Source organism: Cygnus olor, chromosome 15 (genome assembly GCF_009769625.2).
Source record: "Cygnus olor isolate bCygOlo1 chromosome 15, bCygOlo1.pri.v2, whole genome shotgun sequence".
Classification (NCBI taxonomy): domain Eukaryota; kingdom Metazoa; phylum Chordata; class Aves; order Anseriformes; family Anatidae; genus Cygnus; species Cygnus olor.
This window is the reverse complement of record NC_049183.1, coordinates 5499020-5523262: the sequence shown is the minus strand read 5'-3', so window position 1 is coordinate 5523262 and position 24243 is coordinate 5499020. Positions and strand designations below refer to the sequence as shown.

The 24243-nt window shown below is 59.9% G+C and overlaps 2 protein-coding genes across 5 annotated transcripts in view; both read left to right on the top strand.

Moving 5' to 3' along the window:
* The window catches only part of WDR90 (WD repeat domain 90), a 31543-nt gene extending 20358 nt beyond the window's left edge, over positions 1-11185 (top strand). For all 4 annotated transcript variants that reach the window (XM_040574460.1, XM_040574459.1, XM_040574457.1 and 1 more), the window contains exons 29-43: positions 51-151; positions 1088-1190; positions 1669-1790; positions 2148-2307; positions 3787-3977; positions 4252-4420; positions 4751-4862; positions 5422-5593; positions 6356-6478; positions 6676-6856; positions 6983-7113; positions 8122-8265; positions 9454-9573; positions 10206-10290; positions 10808-11185. In XM_040574460.1, the coding sequence (XP_040430394.1) occupies positions 51-151; positions 1088-1190; positions 1669-1790; positions 2148-2307; positions 3787-3977; positions 4252-4420; positions 4751-4862; positions 5422-5593; positions 6356-6478; positions 6676-6856; positions 6983-7113; positions 8122-8265; positions 9454-9573; positions 10206-10290; positions 10808-10965 (2072 nt within the window). In that variant the 3' untranslated portion in view covers positions 10966-11185. The remainder of the gene's footprint in view (positions 1-50; positions 152-1087; positions 1191-1668; positions 1791-2147; positions 2308-3786; positions 3978-4251; positions 4421-4750; positions 4863-5421; positions 5594-6355; positions 6479-6675; positions 6857-6982; positions 7114-8121; positions 8266-9453; positions 9574-10205; positions 10291-10807) is intronic.
* Positions 11186-11250: 65 nt separating this feature from the next.
* Positions 11251-23857, top strand: RHOT2 (ras homolog family member T2). Its single transcript, XM_040574473.1, has 19 exons — positions 11251-11383; positions 11686-11744; positions 12573-12654; positions 12780-12823; positions 13927-13980; positions 14303-14355; positions 14891-14999; positions 15456-15557; positions 16046-16144; positions 16259-16367; positions 16649-16769; positions 17590-17674; positions 19051-19196; positions 19295-19395; positions 19466-19596; positions 19991-20071; positions 20266-20388; positions 20647-20849; positions 22214-23857. The coding sequence occupies exons 1-19, from the start codon at positions 11347-11349 to the stop codon at positions 22329-22331; spliced, it is 1857 nt and encodes a 618-aa protein (XP_040430407.1). The 5' UTR covers positions 11251-11346; the 3' UTR covers positions 22332-23857.
* The last annotated feature ends 386 nt before the right edge of the window (positions 23858-24243 follow it).

Here is a 24243-nt window from a genome sequence, read left to right as displayed (position 1 = left end):
CATTCCATGAGCAGCATCACATAGGCACTGTTTTTTTCTTTGTGTGGCAGAACCCAGAAAGGAGACCAAAAGTCCCAAGCCCCAATGCTACGTCCGCCCAGATTCCTACCGGCATTTCACTCCTCGCTTTAAGGCATCAGTGCTCCCTCAGGTGAGAATTGTGCCAGTGCTGGTTACCTGGGCAGGTGAAGAACTGGCATTTTGGGGCTGGGGTAGGTGGCTTTTCAAAACTGTTTCCATTTTTTGGTTCTTTGGATGAAAGTAATTTGTGAAATGCACCCCCGGGCCTGATGTCCATTTCGAAACCCTTAACATTAGTCCGCCTTTCTCCTCCACATGCAGCTCTTTCCAGACTAGCAAAAAGTGAGTTATTCTCCATTCTTTTTCTGTTCAGCAAATCTGCATAATTTTTTATTCAAAGGCAATGGAAATGGCATGTGCTATTGAAAGTGAAAGACGAGTGAGCAATGGAGTGATTCATCACGCACACATATTTGCGAGCAGATGCGTTGGCAAAGCAGGCTGGGGAAGGCAATCCATCGAGTGTAGTGAAGGTAGTTAAGGCACAGCTCTTGCTCTGTTAATAAACAGAGCGATAATAAAACAGAAACTTAACTCAACCTTTCCCTAAGCTCTGCTGTTCACAGTGGTGGGAGAAAAGCTACATTCAGCTTGCACCATCAGTTCTCTCCTCTGTCCCCCGACCTGGCAGCGCTTTTTCCCTCATTGTCTTCCTGCTCAAACATCCACATCACCAAGTCAGCAAAACCCGTTGAACTCTTGCCCAGCAGGATTAGCAGCTGCTCATCAGATGGGCAGTTGCTGCCAGCCTGGTTTTTGTCCCATCTCAAAGCATCCGCGCCTGGTTTTGTTGCTGCGGTTTCTCTTTTGTACACGTAAGCGTGCGCTTTCTTATTGATCCATTGATGTGTTGAACTGTGAGCATTGGCACGAGCCTGTGAGTGTTGTGTGTGTGAGTTACATGTGTGTGCTTGCACGCATGCTTTTTCTTATGTGGGTCTTGACTGTACCTGACCAGGCCATCCTCCCAGAGCTTAATTTAAGCCCGTGTCTGTTTTTCTTGCAGAGTTTCTTATCTCCTCCAGCTGGCCACGAGCTCTTGAAGCTGAAAGCAGTGATCGGCTACAATGGGAACGGCAGAGGGAACATGGTGTGGAACCCGGACACAGGTACGCGGGGAGGGCTTGGGAGGGGTGGGAGGGCTGCGAGTCCTCACTGTCTGCAGGCATACGCTGAGCCAAAGTCAGGTCTAGCTGTTGGGTTAGGATCTTTGCTTTAACATAGCGCTGCTTTCTGTTTGTAAAACCCAGTAACCCTTCTTTGTTGGGGGTGAATGTTAGTTGATGCAGGCAGTCCCAGGCTTCTGTTGCTGAGTGGATAGTGAAGGAGGGAGGGCTGTCCCAGAGTCCATCTCACCTCCTTTCTCCAAGCTGGAGTGATGCCCATCAGTTTTGCTTTGCTCAGGGTAGGGGAAGTGAGATTTGTCTTACTCCATTCTCAGCCCGATGGGAAGGATGCTGCAGAGGCCATGTACCAGAGTCAGCTTTTACATATGACTGAAAAAAAATAATTTTACTGAACTGTGATGTGAGTTACGGTGGGTGAAGCCTTTACATGAAAACATCCCGTCTCCTCATTCTCTGCTAGGCTTCTTCGCCTACACCTGTGGCTGTGTCATCGTGGTTGAGGACCTGCACTCGGGGCTGCAGAATCACTGGCTTGGCCACACAGAGGAGATCTCTACACTCGCCGTCAGCCACGACGCCCAGGTAGGAGAGGCTTCTGCTTGCCCAGGGCTGTGTTTTGCCTGCGTCACTTCGAGCTAAAGGAATGTCACCGGCTAAAATCCCAGTTGTCTGTTCCTCCTCCTGTGTGCTGCGTGGAGACCTGGGGTTATGGAAATAAAATCAGTGGGTTCTGAGCCTAGCTATTCCTTGGGCTGGCTCAGTTTGACAGTGAAGGCTGCTCCCTGCCACCACTCCCTCCTCCTGCCAAGTGACAGTCGTTCTTGCAGAATTTTCCATTTGCCAGCTGCATGACTTTAATTTGGGTCTAATAGTTGCTAAGACTAATGAAATGTTCTCTAATTACTTACCAAGGTCTCTGACAACATTTTGTTCTGTTAGGTTCTTGCCTCTGCCTCGGGAAGGAGGAATGGAGACTCCCATTGTCAAATCTGCATCTGGAACATTCAGGATGGGGTCTGCACAACAAGTCTGTTCCACCACAAGACACAAGTGCAAGCCATGGCGTACTCTCGGGACGACAGGTTCCTTGCTACCCTAGGTGAGTAGGCCTGCAACCGCCAGGTGTGGGTGCAGGAGTGGACCCTGGAACAGACAGCTCATGGGAGGAGGGTGCTGTAAGTGATACCCGTGAGATGTGCAGCGGGCTCGTGGGTCTGCCCAGCAGCTGCTGCTTGGTAGCCTTGGCACTGGATGGTATTTTCACAATGAAATCGACAGGATGCCTAGCAAACAGGACAGTGGATCACGTGGCGTGTAAATCTGCCAGTGATCTCCCCAGGTGGCCTTGGGAGTGACCGTGAGCAGAGGTGCTCTTTGCAAGTGAGCATGTTGCCAGGGCGCTGTCAGCAGCGTTTTGAGGGCAAACACGAGCCCTGTGTGTCCCGGCCACAGGCATGAACACCGGGCTTGCCCCAGCTCCCATTCAGTTCCTTCTCATTGCCCAGTAAGCTTGTTTTTCTTGAAGTTACAGCTTTCTTCTCCCAGCTGACTAGTGCTTGCTAAGGCTGTGTAAATAGTTCGCAGTTACTATATATAGTATCCAAAGGGAAATGCTTTCTTCTGGACTTCTTATTGTTGCTTAGCTGGAATTCACAGAAGTAGCCAGGCTTCAAACTGTGAGCCTCCTGCCAGGCAGCGATGCCAGCACAAGATGGACGCTCAAGCTGTCTGTTTTGTTTAGGCAGGGGACATTTAAAGGACAAATATGCAATTAGTAAGTTCTTGTTTTGCAAGAGAGGACCTGTGGAGCAGGCAACACATTTGCTCTGGGCTGGTGAGTCTGCCCTTGAAAAAAAGCAAGCTTTGCTAAAGAGGAAGAGAGCTTTGTGCTCTCACGGAGCAGAGTGGGAGAGGAGCCCTTCTCCAGCTCCTTCCTGGGCTGCGGAGAAGGAAAAAGCTGAAAGTCTGCACTGAGCTGTGGGGCCTGGGAAAGGCCAATGAGGCACCTGCTCTCCTGGCTGTCTGAGAGCTGGGGATGCTTGCCATCACCAAGGCCGGTGCCTTCTGGAGCCACCCAGCTGCGGCGCCTTCAGCAATGGTAACCTCTGTTCCTTGTTTCGAGACCGTTGGTGCTTAGTGCACGGTATCGCTGGAGGGCTTGTGTTGGACGTGTGCTGAGGTGTGCAGTAGCTACTAAGGATGCAGAAACAGCAGAAAGCCAGCTCTGCGTGCTGAGTTCCCCACCACACCAGCCATCAGCTGGTTTGAACGTTGGCTGCAGCCTGTGCTGCAGGTCCAGATGTGCTGCAACCTCCAGCACAAAGTGCTGGGCCCGTTATACCCGTCCTCAGCTCAGGTGATGATCCATCACGTCGTGCAGCTTTTGCTGCCACTGAAGCACTTTCTTGGCTTTTGCTGAGCATGCAAGGGGGCTGTGGGCTGTTTGCAGCAGTTGTCTTTGAACAACTGGGTAACGGAGTGACAAAGTTGACACGAGTGTGCAATGTGTGCTCGTGACCATTGTGAAGAAACACTGAGGCTGCAGAATTCCCTCCTACTGTTCTCATGTTCTACCTAGGGGACTACAATGATCAAACTGTTGCTCTGTGGAATACCTACACTTACGAGCTCCTGTCGTCAACTTGTATCTCGGAGCCAGTCCACGATGTGGCTTTTAGTCCTTTTTCTCACCGAGAAATGGCCTGTGTGGGGAAGGGAGCGGTGACATTTTGGCTGTTGGAGCAGCGGGAGGGTGACATCAATCTCAAGGTAAACCTCAGTTTTTTCTTTTGAAATTCATGTTCATTATCTCTGACATCTTTTCCAAGCCCTAGCAAGTGAGATGGAGGCTCTGCCCCCACAGTTCTGCAAGAGCTGATGATTTCTCTTAGCGAGAGTGTGATGTTGGCTGGCCATGAGTGGCTTTCGGTTGTATTTGATGCAGTAACTGAATTAACTGAGGGTGGGAGGAGTTGTTCGTTTTTTTCCCTTGCAGGTAAGCACCGTGCTCTCTGCGACCTTCCTGTTTTATGTGCCCTGGCAGGTTCATCGGTCCCCTGCGCCGGCTGTGTTGGGGCCGGTGGAGCTGACCTCTCTCTGTTACGGTGCCGACACCCTTCTTTACAGTGGGACCAACTCGGGCCAGGTCTGCGTGTGGGACACGGAGACCAATCGCTGCTTCATGACGTGGGAGGCCGATGACGGCGAGATCGGTGGGTGCAAATGCCCCAGGCGTCCGTCAGGACTGTAATAAATTTTGTGGGAATTTTGGCAATGAACAGCAATGAGCTTGCAGGCCTCCGATTTCAGCTCTGCTCAGAAACCCAATGGGGATGCCAGATGTGGGGGGTGGCAATGGGCCTGCTGCCCGCGTTTGTAGTAGTAACGACAGTCCTAGTCTGTAAAAACACTGCGTGTCGGGCTGTGTTAGACCCACACTGCCCTGCTGGGATGAAACGATGGCCTGGCCACCAGGAGCACGCCCGGGGTGAGGGCTGAGAGCAGGGGGGGGGGTTACTCACGGGTGCACCTTACTCCCCCAGGCGTGCTGGTGTGCCGGCGCAGCAGGCTGCTGAGCGGCAGCAACACGAAGCGCATCCGCCTGTGGGCGGTGGCAGCCGTGCGGGAGCTGAGGCTGAAAGGTCCCGAGGCCAGGTAGGAGGTGGTGGCCCCAGCGCCTCCGCTCCGCTCGCACCCGTCTCGCGCCGTGCTCCTGAGGTGCTCTCCTCCTCGCCTGGCAGCTCCAGGACCTGTCTGAGAGGTGGCTTCTCACGGGCGCGTCAGCTCTGCGTACAGCCGTGCTGCTCTTGTTGCTCTTCACCCTTAGCTTTTCCTCTCCATCCCGTCGCTGCTGATTCTTTCTGCCTGGATCTTTTTCCTGGATTTTTGCTACAGATAGCTGAACCTTCCTTGTGCTGGAAATGGATGCCCGAAGTTTGTGTCAGCAACGTGGAGAAACTTTATAGTCTTTAAAATTTAAATTTTTAAAATTCTTTAAAAGAATGAGTGAAAATATATCGTTTTTCTTTCTTCTCGTGCTACTGCATCCCTTATTTTCTTTCTTTCCTATACACGATGGTTTCAGGGCAGGAGCCCCTCACTGAACAATTTAGATGCAAAGCCATGCCTGGGCTTATTAGAAAATTGCACTGGAAGGAGGCAGCGTCTGCTCCAACAGCTGAGCCGGTCCCTCTTGGATCCTCCTTTCCTCCAGATCTCACTCAGTCATGCTAGAACATGAGATTACCCTCGATGGGACAATCGTCAGTGCAGCCTTTGATGACTCTTTAGAAATGGGAATTGTGGGCACCACCGCAGGAACGCTCTGGTACATCAACTGGGCGGAGAGCACGAGCATCCGGCTGATCAGTGGCCACAAGAACAAGGTTCGAGGGGCTGGGATCGGGGTGGTTGGGGCTGGGAAGGGGCGGTTTGTGCTGGGAGGGGGTGGTTTGGCTGTGCTCCAAGCATGCGTGTGCTGCAGCAGTGCTCCCTGGTCCGGCCATGAGAGAGGTCACAGAGCCGCAGGGCTTTCTGGTGCCGATGGGACACCACAGAGGAGTCTAGGGATAACTGCACTAGGCAGGCAAATGTCAAGAAACCTGAGCTCAGCTGCTCTAACCTTAGGTTTTTAACGGCCTCAGCCTGTGAGTAACTGCAGGTCGTTTTGCTGCCGTGCAAGAATGCAGCTCCAGAGTCGTTGCTGAGTGCTGCAACTGCTGGAAGCAGGCTGTTGGTTAGCTGGACATCCATACTGCAGAAAGTTTTCTTTGCCTAAAATATATTTTAAAAAACGGTACAAAGGATGACTGTTTTGAACTCTGCTGTTGCTTTGGTGTACTTTTGTGCTACAGAAAAAAAGGTTTCAGATGGTAGAAGGGAAGGTGTTTTACTTAGACCTTTATTGCAGAGTGCCTGGTTCCAGCTTCGTGGTTAGGTTTGCTGCTTTCCATTGCAAGCCTTTGTTGTCAGCACACGATTTCTTTTTAGCACAAAAATAAAGCAACCCTCCTTCCTTTATGTCTGGGGCTTCTCATCTGGTCCTTCCTGTGAGAGGAGTCCTGGGGGATGAGAGGTGCAGAGAGCAGATGTGCTTTAGGCTGCAGTGTTTTTAGGGCCCCTGTTTCCCATCTCCTTTCTTGCTGCAGGTGAACGAAGTGTCCTTCAGTCCTGATGAGACTCACTGTGCCACGTGTGGGGAGGATGGCAGCGTGAGGATTTGGTCCCTGGGCAGCATGGAGCTGGTGGTACAGTTTCAAGTGCTGAACCAGGTAATCGTTCGTGGCGCATCAATCTTTCTGTCTTGGTAGAGGGCACAGTCACTGCTTGGCATTGCAAGGACTGCTGTGTCCTCGTGGAGCAGCCTAAAGCTGGAGAAATACATGCAGGTGGAGCTTTTAGTGCATTTACTGTGTACGGTCCCACTGTTTTCATGGTCATCAGGTCTCTGCCCTGGTTTCTTTTCCAGAGCTGCCAGTGCCTGGCCTGGAAGCCTCATACCATCGTTGCATGGGAAGCTGAGAGCCAGCACGTAGTGGCAGGGTACAGTGATGGCACCATCCGCGTGTTCAGTATTTCCAGGACAGAGATGGAGCTGAAAATGCACCCCCATGCCACTGCGCTGACAGCAATCGCCTACTCCACAGACGGTGAGGTTCCTTGTTGTAACAGTGGGGAGATGTTGCTTTGGGGAGCAGTGACATCATACCTTACTGCTACGGGCTTTTTCATCTCCTACAAGAAGTGTCTCCTTCCCTTCCCTCCTCTGGCCGCAGGAGAAATGATCTTATCGGGGGGCAAGGACGGGCTCGTGGCTGTCAGCAGCCCTCGCACCGGAATGACCATCCGCATCCTCGCTGACCACAAGGGCTCCCCGATCACTGTCCTCCAGTGCACCAGGAAGCAGGTGAGACCTTTCTTCCCCTCTCTGCCCGCTGCTGTGCAGGAGCGAGTCCCCCGTGCGTCACTGCACAGCTGTGGGAAGGGGCAGCAGCACGGCTGGGTCGGTCAGCCCTTCTCTTTCCTCTTTGTGCCCACCACCCCCAGTAACTTCTGTTAGGTTTCTCTAGGGATAACTTCACTGGGGAGAAGCCACAAGCACTGCAGGGGCAATCCTGAGCCAGTCTGTGCCTGTGGGGGGGGGGGGGGACCTTTGGTGGTTGTTGTCGACACACCGTGCACAGATGTGATGTGTGCCCACAGAGAGCAGCACTCCTTGGGAGCAGCTGGAGCTGGGAGCATTCAGACCCGTGCGTGTGGCCCATGCCCCCGATAACAGCCTCAGCGTGATTTCCCCGCTTCACTCCTTAGCAGCCTGACCTTGTGCATGTAGCTGGCTCTTTGTACAGTCCCTCTGTGAAGCTGGAAGGCTTGAATGTGCAACAGCGGCATGTTTTTAGCACCTCCTTCGTCTTTCTCTTCATGGAGAGTCTTTTTTTCCTTTGTGCAGCTTTCTGAGATGAGAATAATTTTGCCTGAGTTCTCTGGCTTTAAAATCTGGGCTGCAAAGCCGCTTGTCCTGGTAATTATATAGTTAGGAGGCCCCTTCAGTTTTAGGTGAAGGATGTGGTTAGAAGACATACTTACCTGCATGCACTCCCCTGGAGATGTGCAGGTGCAGGGGACGTCCAGAAATCTGTCGCTCAGGCCAGCCGCTCGCTCCTCCTCCAGCGGCCTCTTCTGCCAGGGCGCTCAGCCCAGAGCACGCTGCTGGCTCTGGAACCACCGCTTCCTTGTCCTATTTTATTGTGATAAATGACTCTAAGCACTGCTCAAATGAGAGAAACCAGGAGGTTAATCCTGGCATTAATCCCCTGTGTTCCCATGAACTCTTGCCCTCTGCTAGTTCTTGCTGGCAGCTTTCTGTATAGCTTCAGTACTGCACGAGTCATAACGTTGCTTTTATCTTCTATAGTACCACGAGTTTGGGGTGGAAGGAGGTGAGCTCTGGCTGGCCACCAGCTCGGACCGTCGGGTCAGCATCTGGGCCTCCGACTGGCTGAAGGACAAGTGTGAGCTCCTCGACTGGCTCAGCTTCCCTGCTCCTGCCAGCCCTGAGGTGAGCACGGCGCTCACCAGCTCCTGTCCCCACCTTGGCACCGTGCAGCCCCGTCCCTTCAGCACGCTCCCCGTCTGTAAACAGGATGTGAGCCGTCCTAACCCCCTCCAAACTCACGTGAGACTGTCAGCTCAGTCTAATGTGTTTTACAGCTGTTGTAAAGTTTTCAGTTTCAGCCACCCTGGATGGGAGGGATGCCTCTGAGTGGGACAGGTGCAGACAGTGAGTGTGCTTAGGAAAGTCACCTTCCTGGGTTCTCTGCTTGTGGGAGAACTTGCTAATGCACCTTCGAGGGTGTAGACAGGCAGCGTGAAGCACGCGTGGCACTGCCTAACCCCTGGGAAGTACCGACACTGTAAGCATGAGGAGACAAAAAATGCTTTTGCAAAGAGCTGATACTCCTGTGCTGTGCGAAACAGAGCACAGCCAGGAGTCGGCATAGTCAGCACAGAAGAGACACCTAATTATGAGCACGCTGCTGACTGATGCTCCCAATGAGTGTGAATATCCTGAGCCAGAAGCCCAGTGACTGCTAATAGAGCCAAATACACCTGCTCCAGTCCTGAGTGCCTGCGATACTTTGCAGAACACTTTGGCTGAAGAGCAGCTGTGGGATTTGGGCAACTGGACATCTGCCGTGTCCAAATACTGTACTGGACATGAAGCAGCCTCCCATGCACGTGACATGGGCCTGCAGAAGGAAGCTGGGTCTTACCGGGGGACAAGTGGTCGTGCCTCAGCCCCAAGCCCAGCCCCAAGCACCAGCCGGGCTGTTACAAGTCTCCCCACAGTGGATATGGGAAGGACCGATCTTGCATCCAGTGCTAAATATCCATCTCCTGGGCCCTATTTGCTTGTGCTGAAACCAATCCATAACACAGTCCCACCTTCATGCCCGCGTAGGAATAATGCCCTCGTGGAAATTCAACCCGCTGACCCTAGTGCGTCCTGCTTCTGTGACAGTGAACAACTTGCTGCAGGTTTCCATGGCACTGTGTGGTTGCTCCTTGCTTCTTTGCGGTGAGCACGGCTGAGATGGCAATGCAAGAAGGAGGAAACAGCCTCCATCACAAGAATTTCCCAGTGCTCGTACAGCTGCGGCCCGAGGGCTCTCCTTTGCTCCCCATTGTGTTGGGTCGGGCTGGAGAAGCTAGCCTCACTGTTGTTCCTTTTGGTTTCCCCTGCCAGGGTCTCAGCAGCCTCCCACCCAGCCTGGCTGCATTCTGCCCTTGGGAGCATGGTACCCTGGTCTACGTTGGCTTTGGGATGCAGAAGGAAGCCTTGTTTTACAGCCTGCACAAGAAACAGGTACTTCTGGCACCCTCACGTGCCATGCCAGGGCAGCATGGGCACTGCTCTGCTGTTGTGTGGCCGTGTTGAATGAGATAGAGGGGAGGCAGCGCTGCCCTTCTCCCTCAGGAGACCTGCAGGCCAAGCCGGGGGCTTGGGGATGAGCCCCTCTTTCCATGGGGGGAGAGGGGAGAGCAGGACCCCCTCTTAACCCAAATGTCAGCCCCAGAGCAGCATCCCCTCCTGCTAACCAAGGTGAAGAGAGGAGCACTGTGAATAAAACCACCCCTGAGGGTGTGAGGTGGGTTGAGGCAAGCAGCTGGGCAGTGCAGCAGCTTCTCCCTCAGAGACTCGGTGAGCAGGGAGCTGCAGGGCCCTGTCCCTGCCTCTGGGCTGGCTGCCAGTCGCTGCTGCTGCCTTTGGAGGAGAGGGCGTTTGCTTCCAGGACCCCTAACGGTCTCTGAATTGTTCGTGCCTCCTGGAAAGTGGAAGTGCCTTTGGCAGGTTTTTGAGCTCCGAGAGAGGCCGTGTATCTGCCAGCCTCCCCGTTGAGCAGGAGCCCTGTACCCTCCTAAACGTGTCGCTTGAGCAGCTGTTCTGCTCCCTGCTTGTCTCTGAGATGTTAGCGTGCTTCTCTTGCTGGAGCGCAGGTCGTTGAGAAGATCTCCTTGCCGTACTTCGCCACATCGCTGAGCCTGTCTCCTGCAGCACGCTTCATGGCCGTTGGCTTCAGCGGTGAGTACCGGAGGGTGCTGTGGGCTCTGCTTGTCCCCAGGGTGCCTTGTCCCCACCTTACCTTTGGTGGGGAGGGATCCTCCCCTTCCTGCAAGTGGGAGGAAACCAAGCGTCCTCTTGCCTTTAAGTGAGACACACACCCCCAAACCAGGACCTATCCTAAGACCATGCTGTGGCTCTTCCATGGGAGTAACAGCCCCAGGCAGGGTTGTGGCACAGGGCCAAAACCCCCGCAGCGTAGCCTGGGATAGGGAAGGGACCTTCTGCTGCACAGGGGCACTCAGCACCCTTCATCTGTCAAGACCACAGCTCCTGAGGGCCCAGTGAGCTCCACAGCTGCCCCAGGGCAGCCGGGCGCTTCAGGGGCTGAGGCAGCCGAGCTGCTGCCGCCTTCGTTACCTTACACGCTCCCCTCGGCGGCAGCCCCCCCCTTCCCTGCTTGCTGTCCCCCTCCCCTCAGACGAGGGGATGCCGATGGGGGGCTCCCCCACCCGCTGACCCCCTCCTGTCCCCGCAGAGCGACTCCTCCGCCTGCTGCCCTGCCCCGCGGGCACCCCGCAGGACTACGGGGGCCACGACGATGCCGTCCACCTCTGCCGCTTCGCCCCGGCCGGCCGCCGCCTGCTCACGGCCTCCCACAGCGCCCTGCTCGTCTGGGAGCTGGGCGCCGGCTGACGGCGGCCACCCCGCCACGGACCGCGACGAGCAAGGACCGCGGGGACCGGGCCCGGGCCCGGCTCCAGGCGCCCCGGTACCGGCCTCAGCCTCACCTTCAGGCTGCGCCCCCTTCCCCCCCACCCCCCGCGGGCCGCCCCCAGCCGCCCGCGGTGCGTTTTGGGGCCCGGTTTCCCCTTTATTTGTATTTTTCCTTTCCCAATAAACCACCTCCGCGCCAGCCCAGCCTGCCCGGCGGTGCCGGGGGGGGGAGCAGCGGGGGGACACCTCCGGCCGCCGGGGGGCGCCGCTCCCGGTCGCGCCGCTCCCGGCCCCCCTCGCTGGTGCGGCCCCGGGAGTGGCGGCGGCGGCGGCGGCCCCGGGAGCGGCGGCGGCGCCGCCATGAAGCGGGACGTGCGGATCCTGCTGCTGGGGGAGGGTAAGGGGCGGCCGGGCGGCGGCGGCGGCGCCACGGGGGCGGCAGCGGCCGGGCCTCGCCCGGGGCCTCGGCCCCGTCCCCCGCGCTCCCGGGCCGGCGCTGCCGCCGCCGCGGTGCAGGGCCCCGGGGCCGGTGCAGACGCGCTCCCCGGTAGCCCCCGGTGAAGCCCCGGCTCCCGTGAGGGCGAAAGGGGCCGGGGCGTCCCGCTGGGGGCGGTCGGCCCGTCGGGAAGGCGCCCCGGGCCCGGCACCCCCCGCCCCGCGGCTCCGGCCGGCGCCAACGCGTGCCCGTTTCTCCCCCAGCCCAGGTGGGGAAGACGTCTCTGATCATGGCGCTGGTGGGCGAGGAGTTCCCCGAGGAGGTGAGCGCGAGGCCGCAGCCCCGGCAGCTCCTGCCCGCAGCCGGGGGCAGCGGCGGGGTCCCCGCTTCGCTCCCCGAGCCCGGGCTCCGTCCCCGTCTGCGCGCGGGGCTCCCCCGGCTTTGTTCCCCGCTGCTCCCGGGGCGACGGGGCCGGAGCTCGGGCCGCCTGCTCCACGGCCTCGGCCCTGCGGCGACACCGGCTCAAGGACGTGGCTGTGCCAGGCCTGGCGCCCAGCCTCCAGCCGGCCTGCGTGTGCCCCACGGGGCCTCTGCGCTGCACCTCGCTGCCGTGGCTGGGATGGGGACGGGGCATCGCCCTGGCTGGAAGCGTTTGCCCAGTGCCGCCGGCAGCAGCGCCTGCTGCCCGCAGGCTGCTCGCTGGGGCTCGGGGGGCAGCTGGCCCCCAACACCTTCCCGTGTTTCCCGGCGAAGCCCACGCAATCAGCTTAGTGCGTGGCGCGGCTGGCAGGAGGTCAGGTCGGGGGGCTGGGGAGCGCCCCAGGGCTCAGCTCCAGGGTGGCGGCGCTGACTTTTCTGAAAGGCAGCTCTCACGGCGGGACGCGGCGCTGCATCTCGAGGGAGGGCTTGCGCCTGGGAGGTTTTCGGAGGTTTTACAGACAGCGAAACCTCTGTGTGAGGAGCGGACCGTAGCAAGCATCAGCTCGCTGCGGCTCGCAGCCCCTTCCTGGTGGGCCGAGAGCGGTCTGTGGGCTGGAGTCACCCTGCCCACGCAGCGGCCGCGTTGAGAGCTGAATTCAGCCATCCTCTCTGCTGCGTTCGGCCTGGCCGGCATGTCCACGCGATGGAACGGAGTCTGCTCGCTTCGCAGGTGCCCCCTCGCGCCGAGGAGATCACGATCCCGGCGGACGTCACGCCCGAGAAGGTCCCCACGCACATTGTGGACTACTCAGGTGGGGCCGGCCCCCTCGCTCCCTGCCAGCCTCGCCTCTCCCTGCCCGCCTGCGGCCAGGAGAAGAGCATCCCCGCTGCAGCGGGCGGGCAGCAGCGGTCAGTGATGGCTCTTTTCCCCTTCCAGAATCAGAGCAGACGGAGGATGAGCTGCAGGAGGAGATCGCTAAGGTGAGCGGGGCTGGACAGGGGGTTGCAGGACAGGAGGCTGTGCTGCCGTAGCCCTGCAGCTTACAAGTGACATGCGGCTGTTCTCCCTTCCCATTAACCACCCAGAGACGTGCAGGCAGTTGGTTATCTGCGGATTAACGCTATCAGTTTGTTTAGCAGATTGTTTAATCCTTCTCTGGGTTGTAAGCTGTCGTGTGGCTTGTCCCAGTCCTCTGGGGAGCCTTCAGAAGGAGAGCAGCGGGGGGCGGCTCGCAGCCGACCTGGGGCGTTCTAGCCTTGGAAGAGGGGAGAAGCAGTTGCTGAGCGTGGGTGAGACCCCCCTGCTCCCTGCCTTAGGTTCCTGCAGTGGCACAGAGGTGGTGGTTTGGGAGCTGGAGCCCTGGGAGACTGGGTGGAGAGGAGAAACAATCCAGCCGGCTGGGATGGGCCGGACCGCTCCTCACTGCTCTGGGATTGACTTTGGCTCCGTGCTGAGGAGACTTCTTGGCTATGGGTAATAACACCACGTCTCTGCTGTGCGTTTCACGTGAGCACAAATATTTAATCGCTCCTCCTCAGTGTTTAATGGATGAGGAGGTGGGACAGGGAGCACAGGGGTGCGGTGCCCGCCCCACAGACAGGAGGAGAGTACAGATGCTTAAAACGGCTCCAGGAAATCCTGCCTAAACCCTTGTGTGGCCCTGGGATTAGCCTGCACAGCTTGAAACGGCCTCGAGCCATGCGGCTGGCACGGCCACGCGTGTGCCCTCGCCTCTCTTTCAAAAGCGCTGCATCCAGGGAGCGGACCCAGCAGAGGTAAGAGCTGCGCAATCTGCCAGTTAGTGAAGAGAAATATCTATGCTGGGCCGAGAGCTGGGGTGGGAGGGTCTGCGTGCTGTCACGGGGCAGCTGGGGCCAGAGCTGATGTTGTCCACCTCCTCGGGAGCCCACGGTGTCTGTGTGTTTGCGCGTGTGCTACACGTGCTCAACTGCAGCTGCTGGGTTGCAACGCAAGCACGACGGCAGTGTGCGGGGCTGGAGCTGCCGGGGCTCAGACCTGCCTCCCCACCACGGCGGGAGCACCAGGACCCTCACTCACTCCCCTTTCGTCTTCTCTCTTGCAGGCCAACGTGGTCTGCGTGGTGTACGATGTCACCAAGGAAGTCACGATCGAGAAGGTAACGTGCTCTCCGCCAGGGCCCTGACGCTCCCGGTTCTGTGGGGGTTTGGGGTTTGAGACTCCTGCAAGCAGAGGCAGGCTGAGCACAGCCCAGGCCTGCTCCCACACTGGTGATCGCCTCCCTGTGCTGGGGGCAACGTGCTTGTCGCACCCTTCTGCTGGCATTCAGCATCCCCGGGCGTGCTCTGCCTGCTGGTGCGGGGGAACACCGGGGAGCAGATGGCTGCAGGGCCCTGCCGACAGCTACGGCGCGCGTGCTGGGAGCTGCCTCTCCCTCCGCAGGCTGCTCTGACGGGCCTTTCCCTGTGCTCGCCTTTCAGATTCGCACAAAGTGGATCCCCATGGTGAACGGAGGAGCTGAGAAGGGAGCCAGGTACTGGGTGCGGAGCGGGGTGATCCTGGAGGCTGCTGGGCCCTCGCCGCCTTCGTGTCCTCCAGGGGCTGCTCAGATCAAGCCAGCTTTGCAACCAGCGGCCAAACCACTTGTAGCAGAAGAATGTGGGGGCTTTTCTCCCTCAAAGTCTAGCTGAGGCAGAGGGTCATGGGAGAGGGTTCCTCCCCGCCTTGATCCCTTGCCATCCAGGCAGAGAGAGGCTGCTGCTAAGGGAGTATGGGGGCAGAGGAGCCACAAGCTGTGTGGGGATCACTTAGGCAGAAGGCTGCTGTGCTGGATTAAAGGCTTCTGAACATATTGTTGCTGGGTGAAAGCGTAAGCAGGATCAGGCAGTCTGTTTCTCCAGATGGATGCTCCCAGCCGTGGGAGGCAGGAAAGCTGTTCTGGACCTTGCAGAGGAGGGTGGGGAGGCTCCCCGGCCGGCTGCCCGGCAGCACGTGTGGCTGGAGCAGGGCTGGGGCTGGGAGAGGGGTGGCCTTGCTTGTGCTCTCTGATGCTCCGTCTTTTTCCCCAGGATCCCCATTATTTTGGTGGGAAACAAGTCTGACCTGCAGATGGGCAGCTCCATGGATGTCATCCTGCCCATCATGAACCAGTTCTCGGAGATTGAGACCTGCGTGGAGGTGAGGGACCTGAGGGTTTCTGCAAAGCCTCCCTGAGGGGCAGGAACACTTGTCTGTGGGGCAGGGGAGCCTTCGTGCTTGCAGGGAACACTGTGCTCTGCTGGTGTTGCTCTGCAGAAGTACCGTGTTTTGGGTCTCAAGGGCCTGTGCTTTACGCCTTCTGCCCTTTGGCTTCCCCACGGAGAGCGAGTTTCAGTGTCTGCCCAGTCTGGCTGCAAATGGTTTTGAAGCTCCATGCAGCCCCGTTGGGCCTGGGGCTGTGGAAAGGACACAGCAAAGCCACAGCGTGAGCAGGAGGTTCCCTTTTGTTTTTTTCCTGCTGGTGAGCAGAGATTGCTCTGTGCTTTGATGCGTTCCTTGTCTGGCTTGGAGAGCTCCAGTCGTCTTCCTTCTGCCCCCGTCATGAGCCCGTTGCCTGCCCTACTCACAGGACTGTCTCTTCCTTTGAATCCTCAGTGCTCTGCCAAGAACCTCAAGAACATCTCTGAGCTCTTCTACTACGCTCAGAAAGCTGTGCTGCACCCTACTGCCCCCCTCTACGACCCGGAGGAGAAGCAGGTAGGAAGTACTGCCGGTGGTTTCTGGAGGAGTCCCTTCCCATCTCCCCCGGGGGGCTGCAGAGCTCAGGCTGGTGCAGCACCTCGTGCTCTAGGAGCACTGTGCTGTGCTTTTACCCCTGCGAAGGAGGGAGGAGAGTTTTGGGGCCAAGATAGCAAAAAAGAGGGGAAAGCTCGTGGGGGGAGCCAACAGAAAAATACCCGTCTCCCCATGCTAAGTGTAGCCAGGACAGAGAATTTGGGTGTTTGGGAAGAAGCCCTCATGCTCCGGGCCCTGTGGCAGCCGTGGTGGGAAGAGTGCAGGAGAAACCTTCGCTGCGAGCTGTCCTGCTCCTGACCCCCAGCTCCGGTGGGGCTGTGGCACTGGTCTGGCTGGGCCGTGCTCCCCGCCGTGCAGGAAGGGCTCTGCACTTTGGGTTCGGGAGGCAGGAGGAGGAGCCCCGCTGAAGGCAGTGCCCTGGTTTTGTCACCGTGGTTGGTTCCTTGCAGCTGAGACCCGCGTGTGCACGAGCACTGACCCGGATTTTCAACCTCTCGGACCAGGATAACAACCAGATTCTGAGCGATGATGAGCTCAACTACTTCCAGGTAGGGCTGGCTGCGGAGCTGGGGTACATCCCAGTCCCTGTGGCTGCTGGTGAGCCGGAGGGTTGTGCTGGCTGCGTGCTTGCTCACGAAGGCCTTCTTTCTCCTGGGAGGTAGAAGTCCTGCTTTGGAAACCCGCTGGCTCCCCAGGCCCTGGAGGACGTGAAGATGGTTGTGTGGAAGAACACCACGGATGGGGTGCAGGACAACGGGCTGACGTTAAACGGTACCAGCACGGGGGCTCCGTGCTCCTCCCCAGCACGGGATGGGCGCACCCATCTCCCTCAGCATATTGCAGGGGGGCCCTGTCCTCAGGCTGAGCCTCTTGGCTCTCGATCCAAGCCGAGTTAGTCCCTCCTGCCAAAGCAAGCCTGAGCCTGCTGCGGCCACTTAAAGCTCCCTGCCCAAGCACCCTGTTTCCCTGGAGGAAGCGTAGTCCTGCAGTGTGGATCCCCGAGGCAGTGCCCGTCTGGCCCTGCTGTCTGAGCTGCCTGGTCTCTCCCGCAGGCTTCCTCTTCCTCAACACGCTCTTCATCCAGAGGGGCCGGCATGAGACCACCTGGACCATCCTTCGCCGCTTTGGCTACGACGACGAGCTGGAGCTGACGGATGACTACCTGCACCCGCAGTGCGTGTCCTGTTCTGGATGGAGGTGACAGGGTGGGACATCCCCGCGGTGTGCGACCCGGGCTCCTCTCTGCGCCCTGGGGGCTGCTGCCTTGCTCAGCTGAGGCTGAATCTGTGCCCTGAGCTCACGGTCAAGTTCGTGCTCCTCACCTTCCCCTGTGGCCGGGAGCTGACACGTGGGGTTGGCAACAAATATAATGGCTTTGGAGCTGTTGACTGTGCCGCTGGCTCTGGTGTAGGTGGGCAAGGAGCGGGGGAAGGCAATGAAGGCCTGTCCCTGACTTCCCTTGACATCAGCAAGGGGCTGTGAAGGCAGTTCTGTCTCTGCCTGAGCTGAGCTGTCGGGAGCAGTGAGCTGTCAGCGTAGTAGCCCTCCCGGCTGGTTCTGCAGCTGCTGTTTCTTCTCTGCTCCCTGCCACCCCAGAGGTGGTGATCTGGCAGTAATGAAAGGCTTTGGCCGCAACCTGCCTCGTCCTCTCCCCAGAGAGCAGGCTCCGGGGGGAGACAGCAGGGCCCCTGCTGGCGGAAAGCACTGGGGCTAGCGCTGGGCCCTTCTGAAGCCCTGAGCACGGGGCAGAACGAGGGCCGTGGCAGCTCCCGGGCTGCTCGGGCGGTGCGGGTGTGCCACAGGGAGTCTGCTTCACAGCCTCGAGGCCCTCTCCCTACAGCTTTGTTTTGTTTTGCTGGGGGCCTTGGGCAGGGAGGGGCTGGCAAGCCGCGTGCCTGGGTGAGATGTGGCTTTGCCGAGGGCCCGCTCACGCTGCCCTTCGTTCAGGGCTCAAGGAGGCGTTGGAGCTGCTCACTCGGGTCTCTCCCGGCAGGTTCCGCCTGCCCCCCGGCTGCTCCTCGGAGCTCAACCACCTGGGCTACCAGTTCCTGCAGCGGCTGTTTGAGAAGCACGACAAGGTGGGCAACGCGCTGGGGCCGTGAGGGAGCCTGGCTGCTCTCTGCCTGCCTCTGCTCCCCTTCCAGCGAAGGGCTTTCCTCTGTCACAGGGGCATGGGGCTGGGGTCACCACCCTTGCCCGAGGTGCAGACGGTAAATTGTGAGCCTTCAGGCTCTGAGCTAACGTCCAAGCGGCATCGCCCCTCCGCAGTGCCTGCCTGTAGCACACAGCGGGCCGGGGAAAGTGGGCAGAGCTGCTGGCCTGCAGCCACGCAGCTGGCACCCCTGTGGAAGGAGTACTGGGCCAGAGAGAGGCAGAGAAAGCAGCTGGTTGTGCCACGCGCTGGCTCTTTGGAGAGCGAGAGAAGGGCTGTAGAGGATCTGCAATGCATCTGGACACGCTAATTACTTAGGTGTCGGTGTGCAGCTGGGTTGCGGCAGCTCGACAGGAGCTGCAGCACTGAGTTGACGGTTACCTCTGCTACGGAGCCAGGCTGAGGGAGCTGGGGGTGTTCAGCCTGGAGATGAGAAGGCTTCAGAGAGACCTCCCAGCGGCCTGCCAGTGCCTACAGGGGGCTGCAGGAAAGCTGGTGAGGGGCCCTCTGTCGTGGGGTGTAGTGATAGGACAAGGGCAATGGCTTTAAACTAAAAGAAGGTAGGTTTAGATTAGATATGAGGAAGAAATTCTTTACAGTGAAGGTGAGGCACTGGGACAGGCTGCCCAGAGGAGCTGTGGGTGCCCCATCCCTGGCAGTGCCCAAGGCCAGGCTGGATGGGGCTTTGGGCAGCCTGGGCTGGGGAAGTGTCTTTGCCCACGGCAGGGGGTTGGAACCAGACGATCTTTAAGGTCCCTCCCAACCCAGACCGTTCTGTGATTCTGTGACACACATCCCCGTGTGCCCAGATGCCAGCAGAGCCTCTGTGCCGTGGTCCTGTGGCACGCCAGCCCGAAGGCGTTGTGTTGTGTCGGCACGTGGTTGTCTGGTGGCCAGAGGCCCAGCGGCTGCACGCAGACCTTGGGTTGGTTTCCCTGCACGCAGAGGGTCTGGCTGCTGCGTGGCAGAACCAGCAGCTCACGTGGACAGGTCCTTCCTGGTGGCAGGGCTGGTTGGTTCCAGCTGCAGTCACAAAGCAGAATCACCCCACCTGTAGGTAGCGCAGTGACGGGAGCCCCTGGGGTTCGCGTTCTCAGTGCACGCATGCACCTCTGGCCTTGCTTGCAGTTGATTTCTGCCACTGAAAGCATCCCCGTGGCATCCTGCAGCAGCGGGCAAGGTGGCTTCAGCGTGCCAAGGCCCCTCTCTGCACCCTGGCAGTGTTTGGGGTGGCTGTGGAGAGCCGTGGGTGCGTGTAGGCTGCGTCCTGCCTCGGCTGCTGACTCCCGTCTGTTCCGGCAGGACCAGGACGGTGCCCTCTCGCCCGCAGAGCTGCAGAACTTCTTCAGCGTCTTCCCCTGCGTGCCCTGGGGCCCCGAGCTCTACAACACGGTATGCACCACTGATAAAGGCCTGCTTTCCCTGCATGGATTCCTCTGCCAGTGGACGTAAGCTCAGTCCCTCTCCCACGCCTTCGGTCACGTCGCGTAGCGCTTGCTTGGTTGGCACCCCCCGACTGGCTCCCCGCTGCTCTCCGCCTCCCCAGGCTCTTGGCCTACCTGGATGTGCGGCACTGCCTGGAGTGCCTGGGCTACCTGGGCTACCCCATCCTGTCGGAGCAGGACTCCCAGACGCAGGCCCTCACAGGTACGGCCGTGCCCTCCCCTCCTCACCCCTCGGGACCCTCCTCTCTCTCACCGGGCCCCTCTCCTCGCAGTGACCCGGGAGAAGAGGATTGACCTGGAGAAAGGCCAGACCCAGAGAAACGTCTTCCTCTGCAAGGTGCTGGGAGCCAGGGGCGCAGGCAAGTCCGCCTTCCTGCAGGCCTTCCTCGGCAGGAGCCTCGCGGTGAGTGGCTGCTCCCCTGTGCGGCGGAGCAGGAGGCAGAGCGCGAGGCCCGGGAGCGACCTGCTGCGTGACGGCACCTCCCGCCCCGGCCAGGCCCCTCCACGCGGCGGCTCTTGCTCCTTAATTTTGTGTAAGGCGGCGGGCCCCCTCCCTCGGCGTGTCCCCAGGACCTGCAGGGGCTGCTCCTGCCCCAGGGCTGTCCCTGACCCGACTGAGGTGATGCTGGTTTTCCCTGCCCGTTACGAACGGCCCCGCATCTCGCCTCAGACGCTGGCTGGCCTTCAAGGGCAGCGGCTGTTTCGCCGCGGGGACTGGAGCAGTGGGCAATGCTTTCCCTCCCCCGAGCACTCCTCTTGCTCCCCGCTGTCTGAGACTGTTTTTTCCTCGGTGGCAGGCCCAGAGGGAGACCCCAGGAGAGCCGTCTCTCTACGCGATCAACACCGTGCAGGTCAACGGCCAGGAGAAATACCTTATAGTAAGTCAGGGAGCGGGGGCAGCGCTCTTGGGTCTGCCCAGGAGCAGCGGCTCGCAGCAGGGCTGGGCTGTGCCCCCCGTGTTGCTGCGAAGCTGCAGCGCCATCGCAGTGCCCCTGGGCTGCGTGCTGGTGGGAGCCAGCCCCATCTCCGTGTGGCAGTGCCGTGCCACGTGTCCTTTCCCCTCCTGCTCCAGCTGTACGAGGTCAGCGCTGACGCAAAGTTCACGAAGCCATCGGACGCTGCCTGCGACGTCGCCTGCTTGATCTATGACCTGAGCGACCCCAGGTCCTTCAGCTACTGTGCCAGTATTTATAAGGTAAGTGGCAGGGGCCCTGGGGGATTCAGCCTTCGAGTGGCAGCCAGGCGTCTCCCAGGAGGGTGCTGCAGGAGCTGGCCTTCCCCAGCACTGGTGCTGGAGCCCCTGCCTCCGGGCAGCAGTGTTGCTGGCCGAGCCCTTCCTCCCGGTGCCCTCCAGCCCTGCCCGGCTGGGACCCCTCGTGATTCCCTCCCCGGAGACCCGCGGGGCAGCGGCCGGTTGCTCACCCCTCGCCGGGCCTTCTGCCCATCCCCGCAGGAACACTACATGGACAGCCAGATCCCCTGCGTCTTCGTGGCCTCCAAGACAGACCTGCCAGAAGCCAGTCAGCAGCCCGGGCTCTCCCCCGCCGAGTTCTGCTACAAGCACTGCCTCCCGCCGCCCTTCCTCTTCTCCTGCCACAGCCAGGGCCCGCCCGGCACCGCCGTCTACACCAAGCTGGCCACCGCCGCCACCTTCCCGTTAGTATCCGTCCCTCCCGGGCAGGGGGCTGTGGGCTGGGAGCAGAGCCCGGGGAGGAGGGCTGCTGGCTCTGCCCGCCGGCGCCTCGCGTTTGGTGCGGTTTCTCTCTGGCTCTCGGTGTCGTCTGCTTCGATGGGCAATGGGAGCGAGAGGGCCGCTTTGTTCCCTGCTCCGAGAGGGCGAAGGGAACTCGGCTGCCTTCTGCCTTGAGCGTCTCTCCGGCAGATTTATTAGATAAGCTCCTGGAGCAGGATCTATTTTTGAAGCCTGAGATAAAATTAAAAAAAGTGGTGAAGGGGGAGTTGCCGGGCTAGTTAGCCGAGGCCTGCAGAGAGGAGGTGGTGGCTGTTTTCTCCCGATAGATGGATCAGGCGGAAAAGGAGGTCAGCGAAGCAGGACCTCTGATCGCTCTGGGAACAAAGCGCTCCTGGAAGGGGCTGGGTGTCGCGCTGGGCAGCGGGGAGGCTGCCGCAGGCAGAGGTGGTGAGGAGAGAGGGGCTCTGCCGGCGGCGAGGCTCGAGGGTGGCGCAGCCGAGGCTGGGGCCGAGGGGCGGCGCAGCGCCGGGGGCAGAGCCCTTTCCGGGAGAACATGTGGGTGCGTTGGAAGACAGGATGGGATTACTAGTGAGTGGTTTTCCCTTTAGCTTCTTTTCAATAAACAACTTTATTTTTAGAGCTGACACTTTTTTTTTTTTTCCTCTGCAGTATTAAAATTTAAATAATCTTAATATATCTTAGGGTATGTGGTATAAATAAATAACGGCGTAATGGAGGGCCAGGGATTGGCTGTTCTCCCCTGATTTAGTGGGCATTGAATAATGGATACGCCTTTCCTCCTCGGAGAGGAGCGCGTTGATGCAGGACAGCACGTGTTTAGGAAGGGGATGTGTACGCACGGGTCCCTTCCCTGCTGGCCTCGGGTCGGTACCGCCGGCGGTGCCGGCTCCCCCAGCCCTGCGTGCCCGCATCTCCGCCTGCATCCGCTGCTGGGGCTCTCTGCTCCTGGAGCTGTAAAAGCAGCCTGACCTAGAAAGGAAGGCGCGTAGCTCCTTGCTTGTACTAATTATTTAGATGTCGGTGTGCTATTTCAGGACCACGGGAGGGTAAAGCCTGCGTCCGTTCCACCAGCAGGGCAGGGAGCCATCGCTTGGCTTGGCGATGCTGCCGGGCGGCGGGCGCTCCAGCGCGTGGCACCTTCGGGCGGGTGGTGGCCCTGGCCTGGAGCCGTGCTCGCCCTGGGCCCTCGCTGGGCCACCCCGACCTCCCTGTCGGGGTGGGAGCCCCCTGGCTGTCGGGGAGCCTGGCGTCGGGGCAGCCATCCCCGTGCGCCTCACTCACTGGCCTCTTCTCTCTTCCCTTGCAGCCACCTGAACGCCACGGAGCTGGGAGCCGCGTCCTTCTGGCTGCGGGTGGCCCTGGGGGCCGCGGTGACCGCCCTGGTAGGCTTCACGCTGTACCGCGCGCTAGCCAAGAACAAGTGAGAGCTGCTCTCCGCCCCGTCCTCCCCGCGACACCAGCCTCCCCCTTCCGAGCGATGCCCCGGCGAGGGGCCCTGTGTCGAGCTGGTCCCTGCTGGGAAATCCTCCTCCCCCCAGCCTCAATTGCAGGACCAGTGAGACCAGACTTCCCAGCAGCAGCAGGATAGATCCTCGGCACCAGCCAGCCTAACCCCGCCGTGCCGCTGGGGACCCCTCCCTGGGAGCCAGAGGCTCACCCCCATCTTTTATTCTGTTAATGTCTTTTTAATGTTTGTTTTTATGCTCAAACGTGAGTGCTTCAGTATCCGTGGGGCAGACACATCCCGTCCACAGCAGGCTGTGCTGGTGCCCTCAGGTCTGTGGGGTGACTCCTGGAGCCCCTGGGGTCTCTGGCAGCACCAGCCCAAAGGGTTTATTGGTGCTGGTGGGCTTCGGCCCCATAGGGCACGCCACCACCCGCAGTCTCCATTTCCCTCTGCCAGCACAGCCCATGCTGGGAAAGGCAGCCAGGGAGGGCTGGGGGTGCTTGCTGCCCAAACCCCAGTTTTAAGGTCTCTCCTGGCCCCCCCTGCTGGGATGTTGTGGCTGCAGCCCCCAGCCCTGGACTGCGAGGGGCAGGAGTGACAGCTGGGCCCTGTCCCAGGCCCTTTCTGTCTTCTGTTTCTGTATTGGAGTGCTGCAGCGTGTCCTGCAGCAGGATCTTGGCCCACCTGCCCTCCTCCCCTGGCTCTCTGCGTGTCCTGTCCCCTCCCCGCAACACCAGTATTCTCGGGGGGGCTGAGGGCAGGCTGCGCTCCTCCCCTGGCCGTGCCATCGCCAAGCTGGTGCCGCATGCTGGCACGTGGCCCTTGTCCTGCTGTCCCCTCCGCAGGGACCAAGGCCGGAGCAGGTGCCTCCGGGCTTTGCATCTCCTGGTACGACTGGAACCACGTCCATGTCCCGCTCCCAGCCCTGTCCCCCTGCCCCGACGCGGGCAGCTGGCATTTCAGCCCAGTTTGGGGCCAGCCCTGCCCCAGTGCCCCAGAGACCGAGCCCCCAGGCAGCTCTGTGCCCAGCTCGCCCCTCCCCAGGCTCCCACCCTGCTTCTGCCACGCTGCGGGGAGCCTGGGGAAGCTCCTGGTCTGGAGACGTGCCACAGGCACGTCATGGGCTACGCTCAGGGTAGGCTGATTTACAGGCAGCTTGCGGGGCAGCACTGAGGGACAGCCAGCTGCCTTTCTGTCTGTATTTAAAGTTTTATCGTGGCCTGGAGCCGGCGAGGGGTTTGGGAAGCCACCTCTGTCCCCATCCCACCGCTGACCCAGCCGACGTGGCGCGGTGGTGGCACTGTCCCCAGTGCTCGCTGCTGGCTCGTGGGTCCTGGCACCTCCGGGGCCACCTCTTCCATTCCCACTTCCCGTGCCCCAGCCCGGGAACGTGTCTCGTGGGGCAGAGCCCTGGGGCGCGGGGCTGTCCCCGTGCCCGTCACTGCTCCAGGTCTGGTCTTTTAGGTTTGTTCTCTATAACGAAATAAATTTTTACACACCTTCCGCGTGCACCCGCTGTCCTGTCTCGCGCAGGGAGCAGCACCGCCGTCCCCTGCCAGAGCTCTGCAAAGCCAGGGGGACCCTTGGCTGTGGTGTGAGGGGGTCCCACGGGAGCAAGGAGACCCCAAGGGCCTGGGCCGCGCCCCCCCTTTGGGGGCAGTCACAGGATGTCAGGGTACAAACTGAAGCCTGGCCCCGTGGGACAAGGCGCAGGGCTGGGGAGCGCGGACACCTCCAGAACAAGTGCAAGGGAGGGTGAGTGCCAGCCTGTGGGGAGAGCTGGGGAAGGAGGCAGCGGGTCCCCGTGTCACTGTCACGGGCTCCCCGCACCCCTGCAGCCAGCTCCTCAGCACCGTGCAGTTCTCAGGGCTGTGCTACCTCCCCTCCCT

What these genes read in the sequence shown, in the direction of transcription:
- RHOT2 (XM_040574473.1), top strand. Translation starts at nt 11,347, where the DNA reads ATGAAGCGGGACGTGCGGATCCTGCTGCTGGGGGAGG. An exon ending in ACGACCCGGAGGAGAAGCAG is followed by an intron (nt 15,558 to 16,045) that starts GTAGGAAGTACT and finishes GGTTCCTTGCAG; the next exon opens with CTGAGACCCGCGTGTGCACG. An exon ending in ACTGTGCCAGTATTTATAAG is followed by an intron (nt 20,389 to 20,646) that starts GTAAGTGGCAGG and finishes CCATCCCCGCAG; the next exon opens with GAACACTACATGGACAGCCA.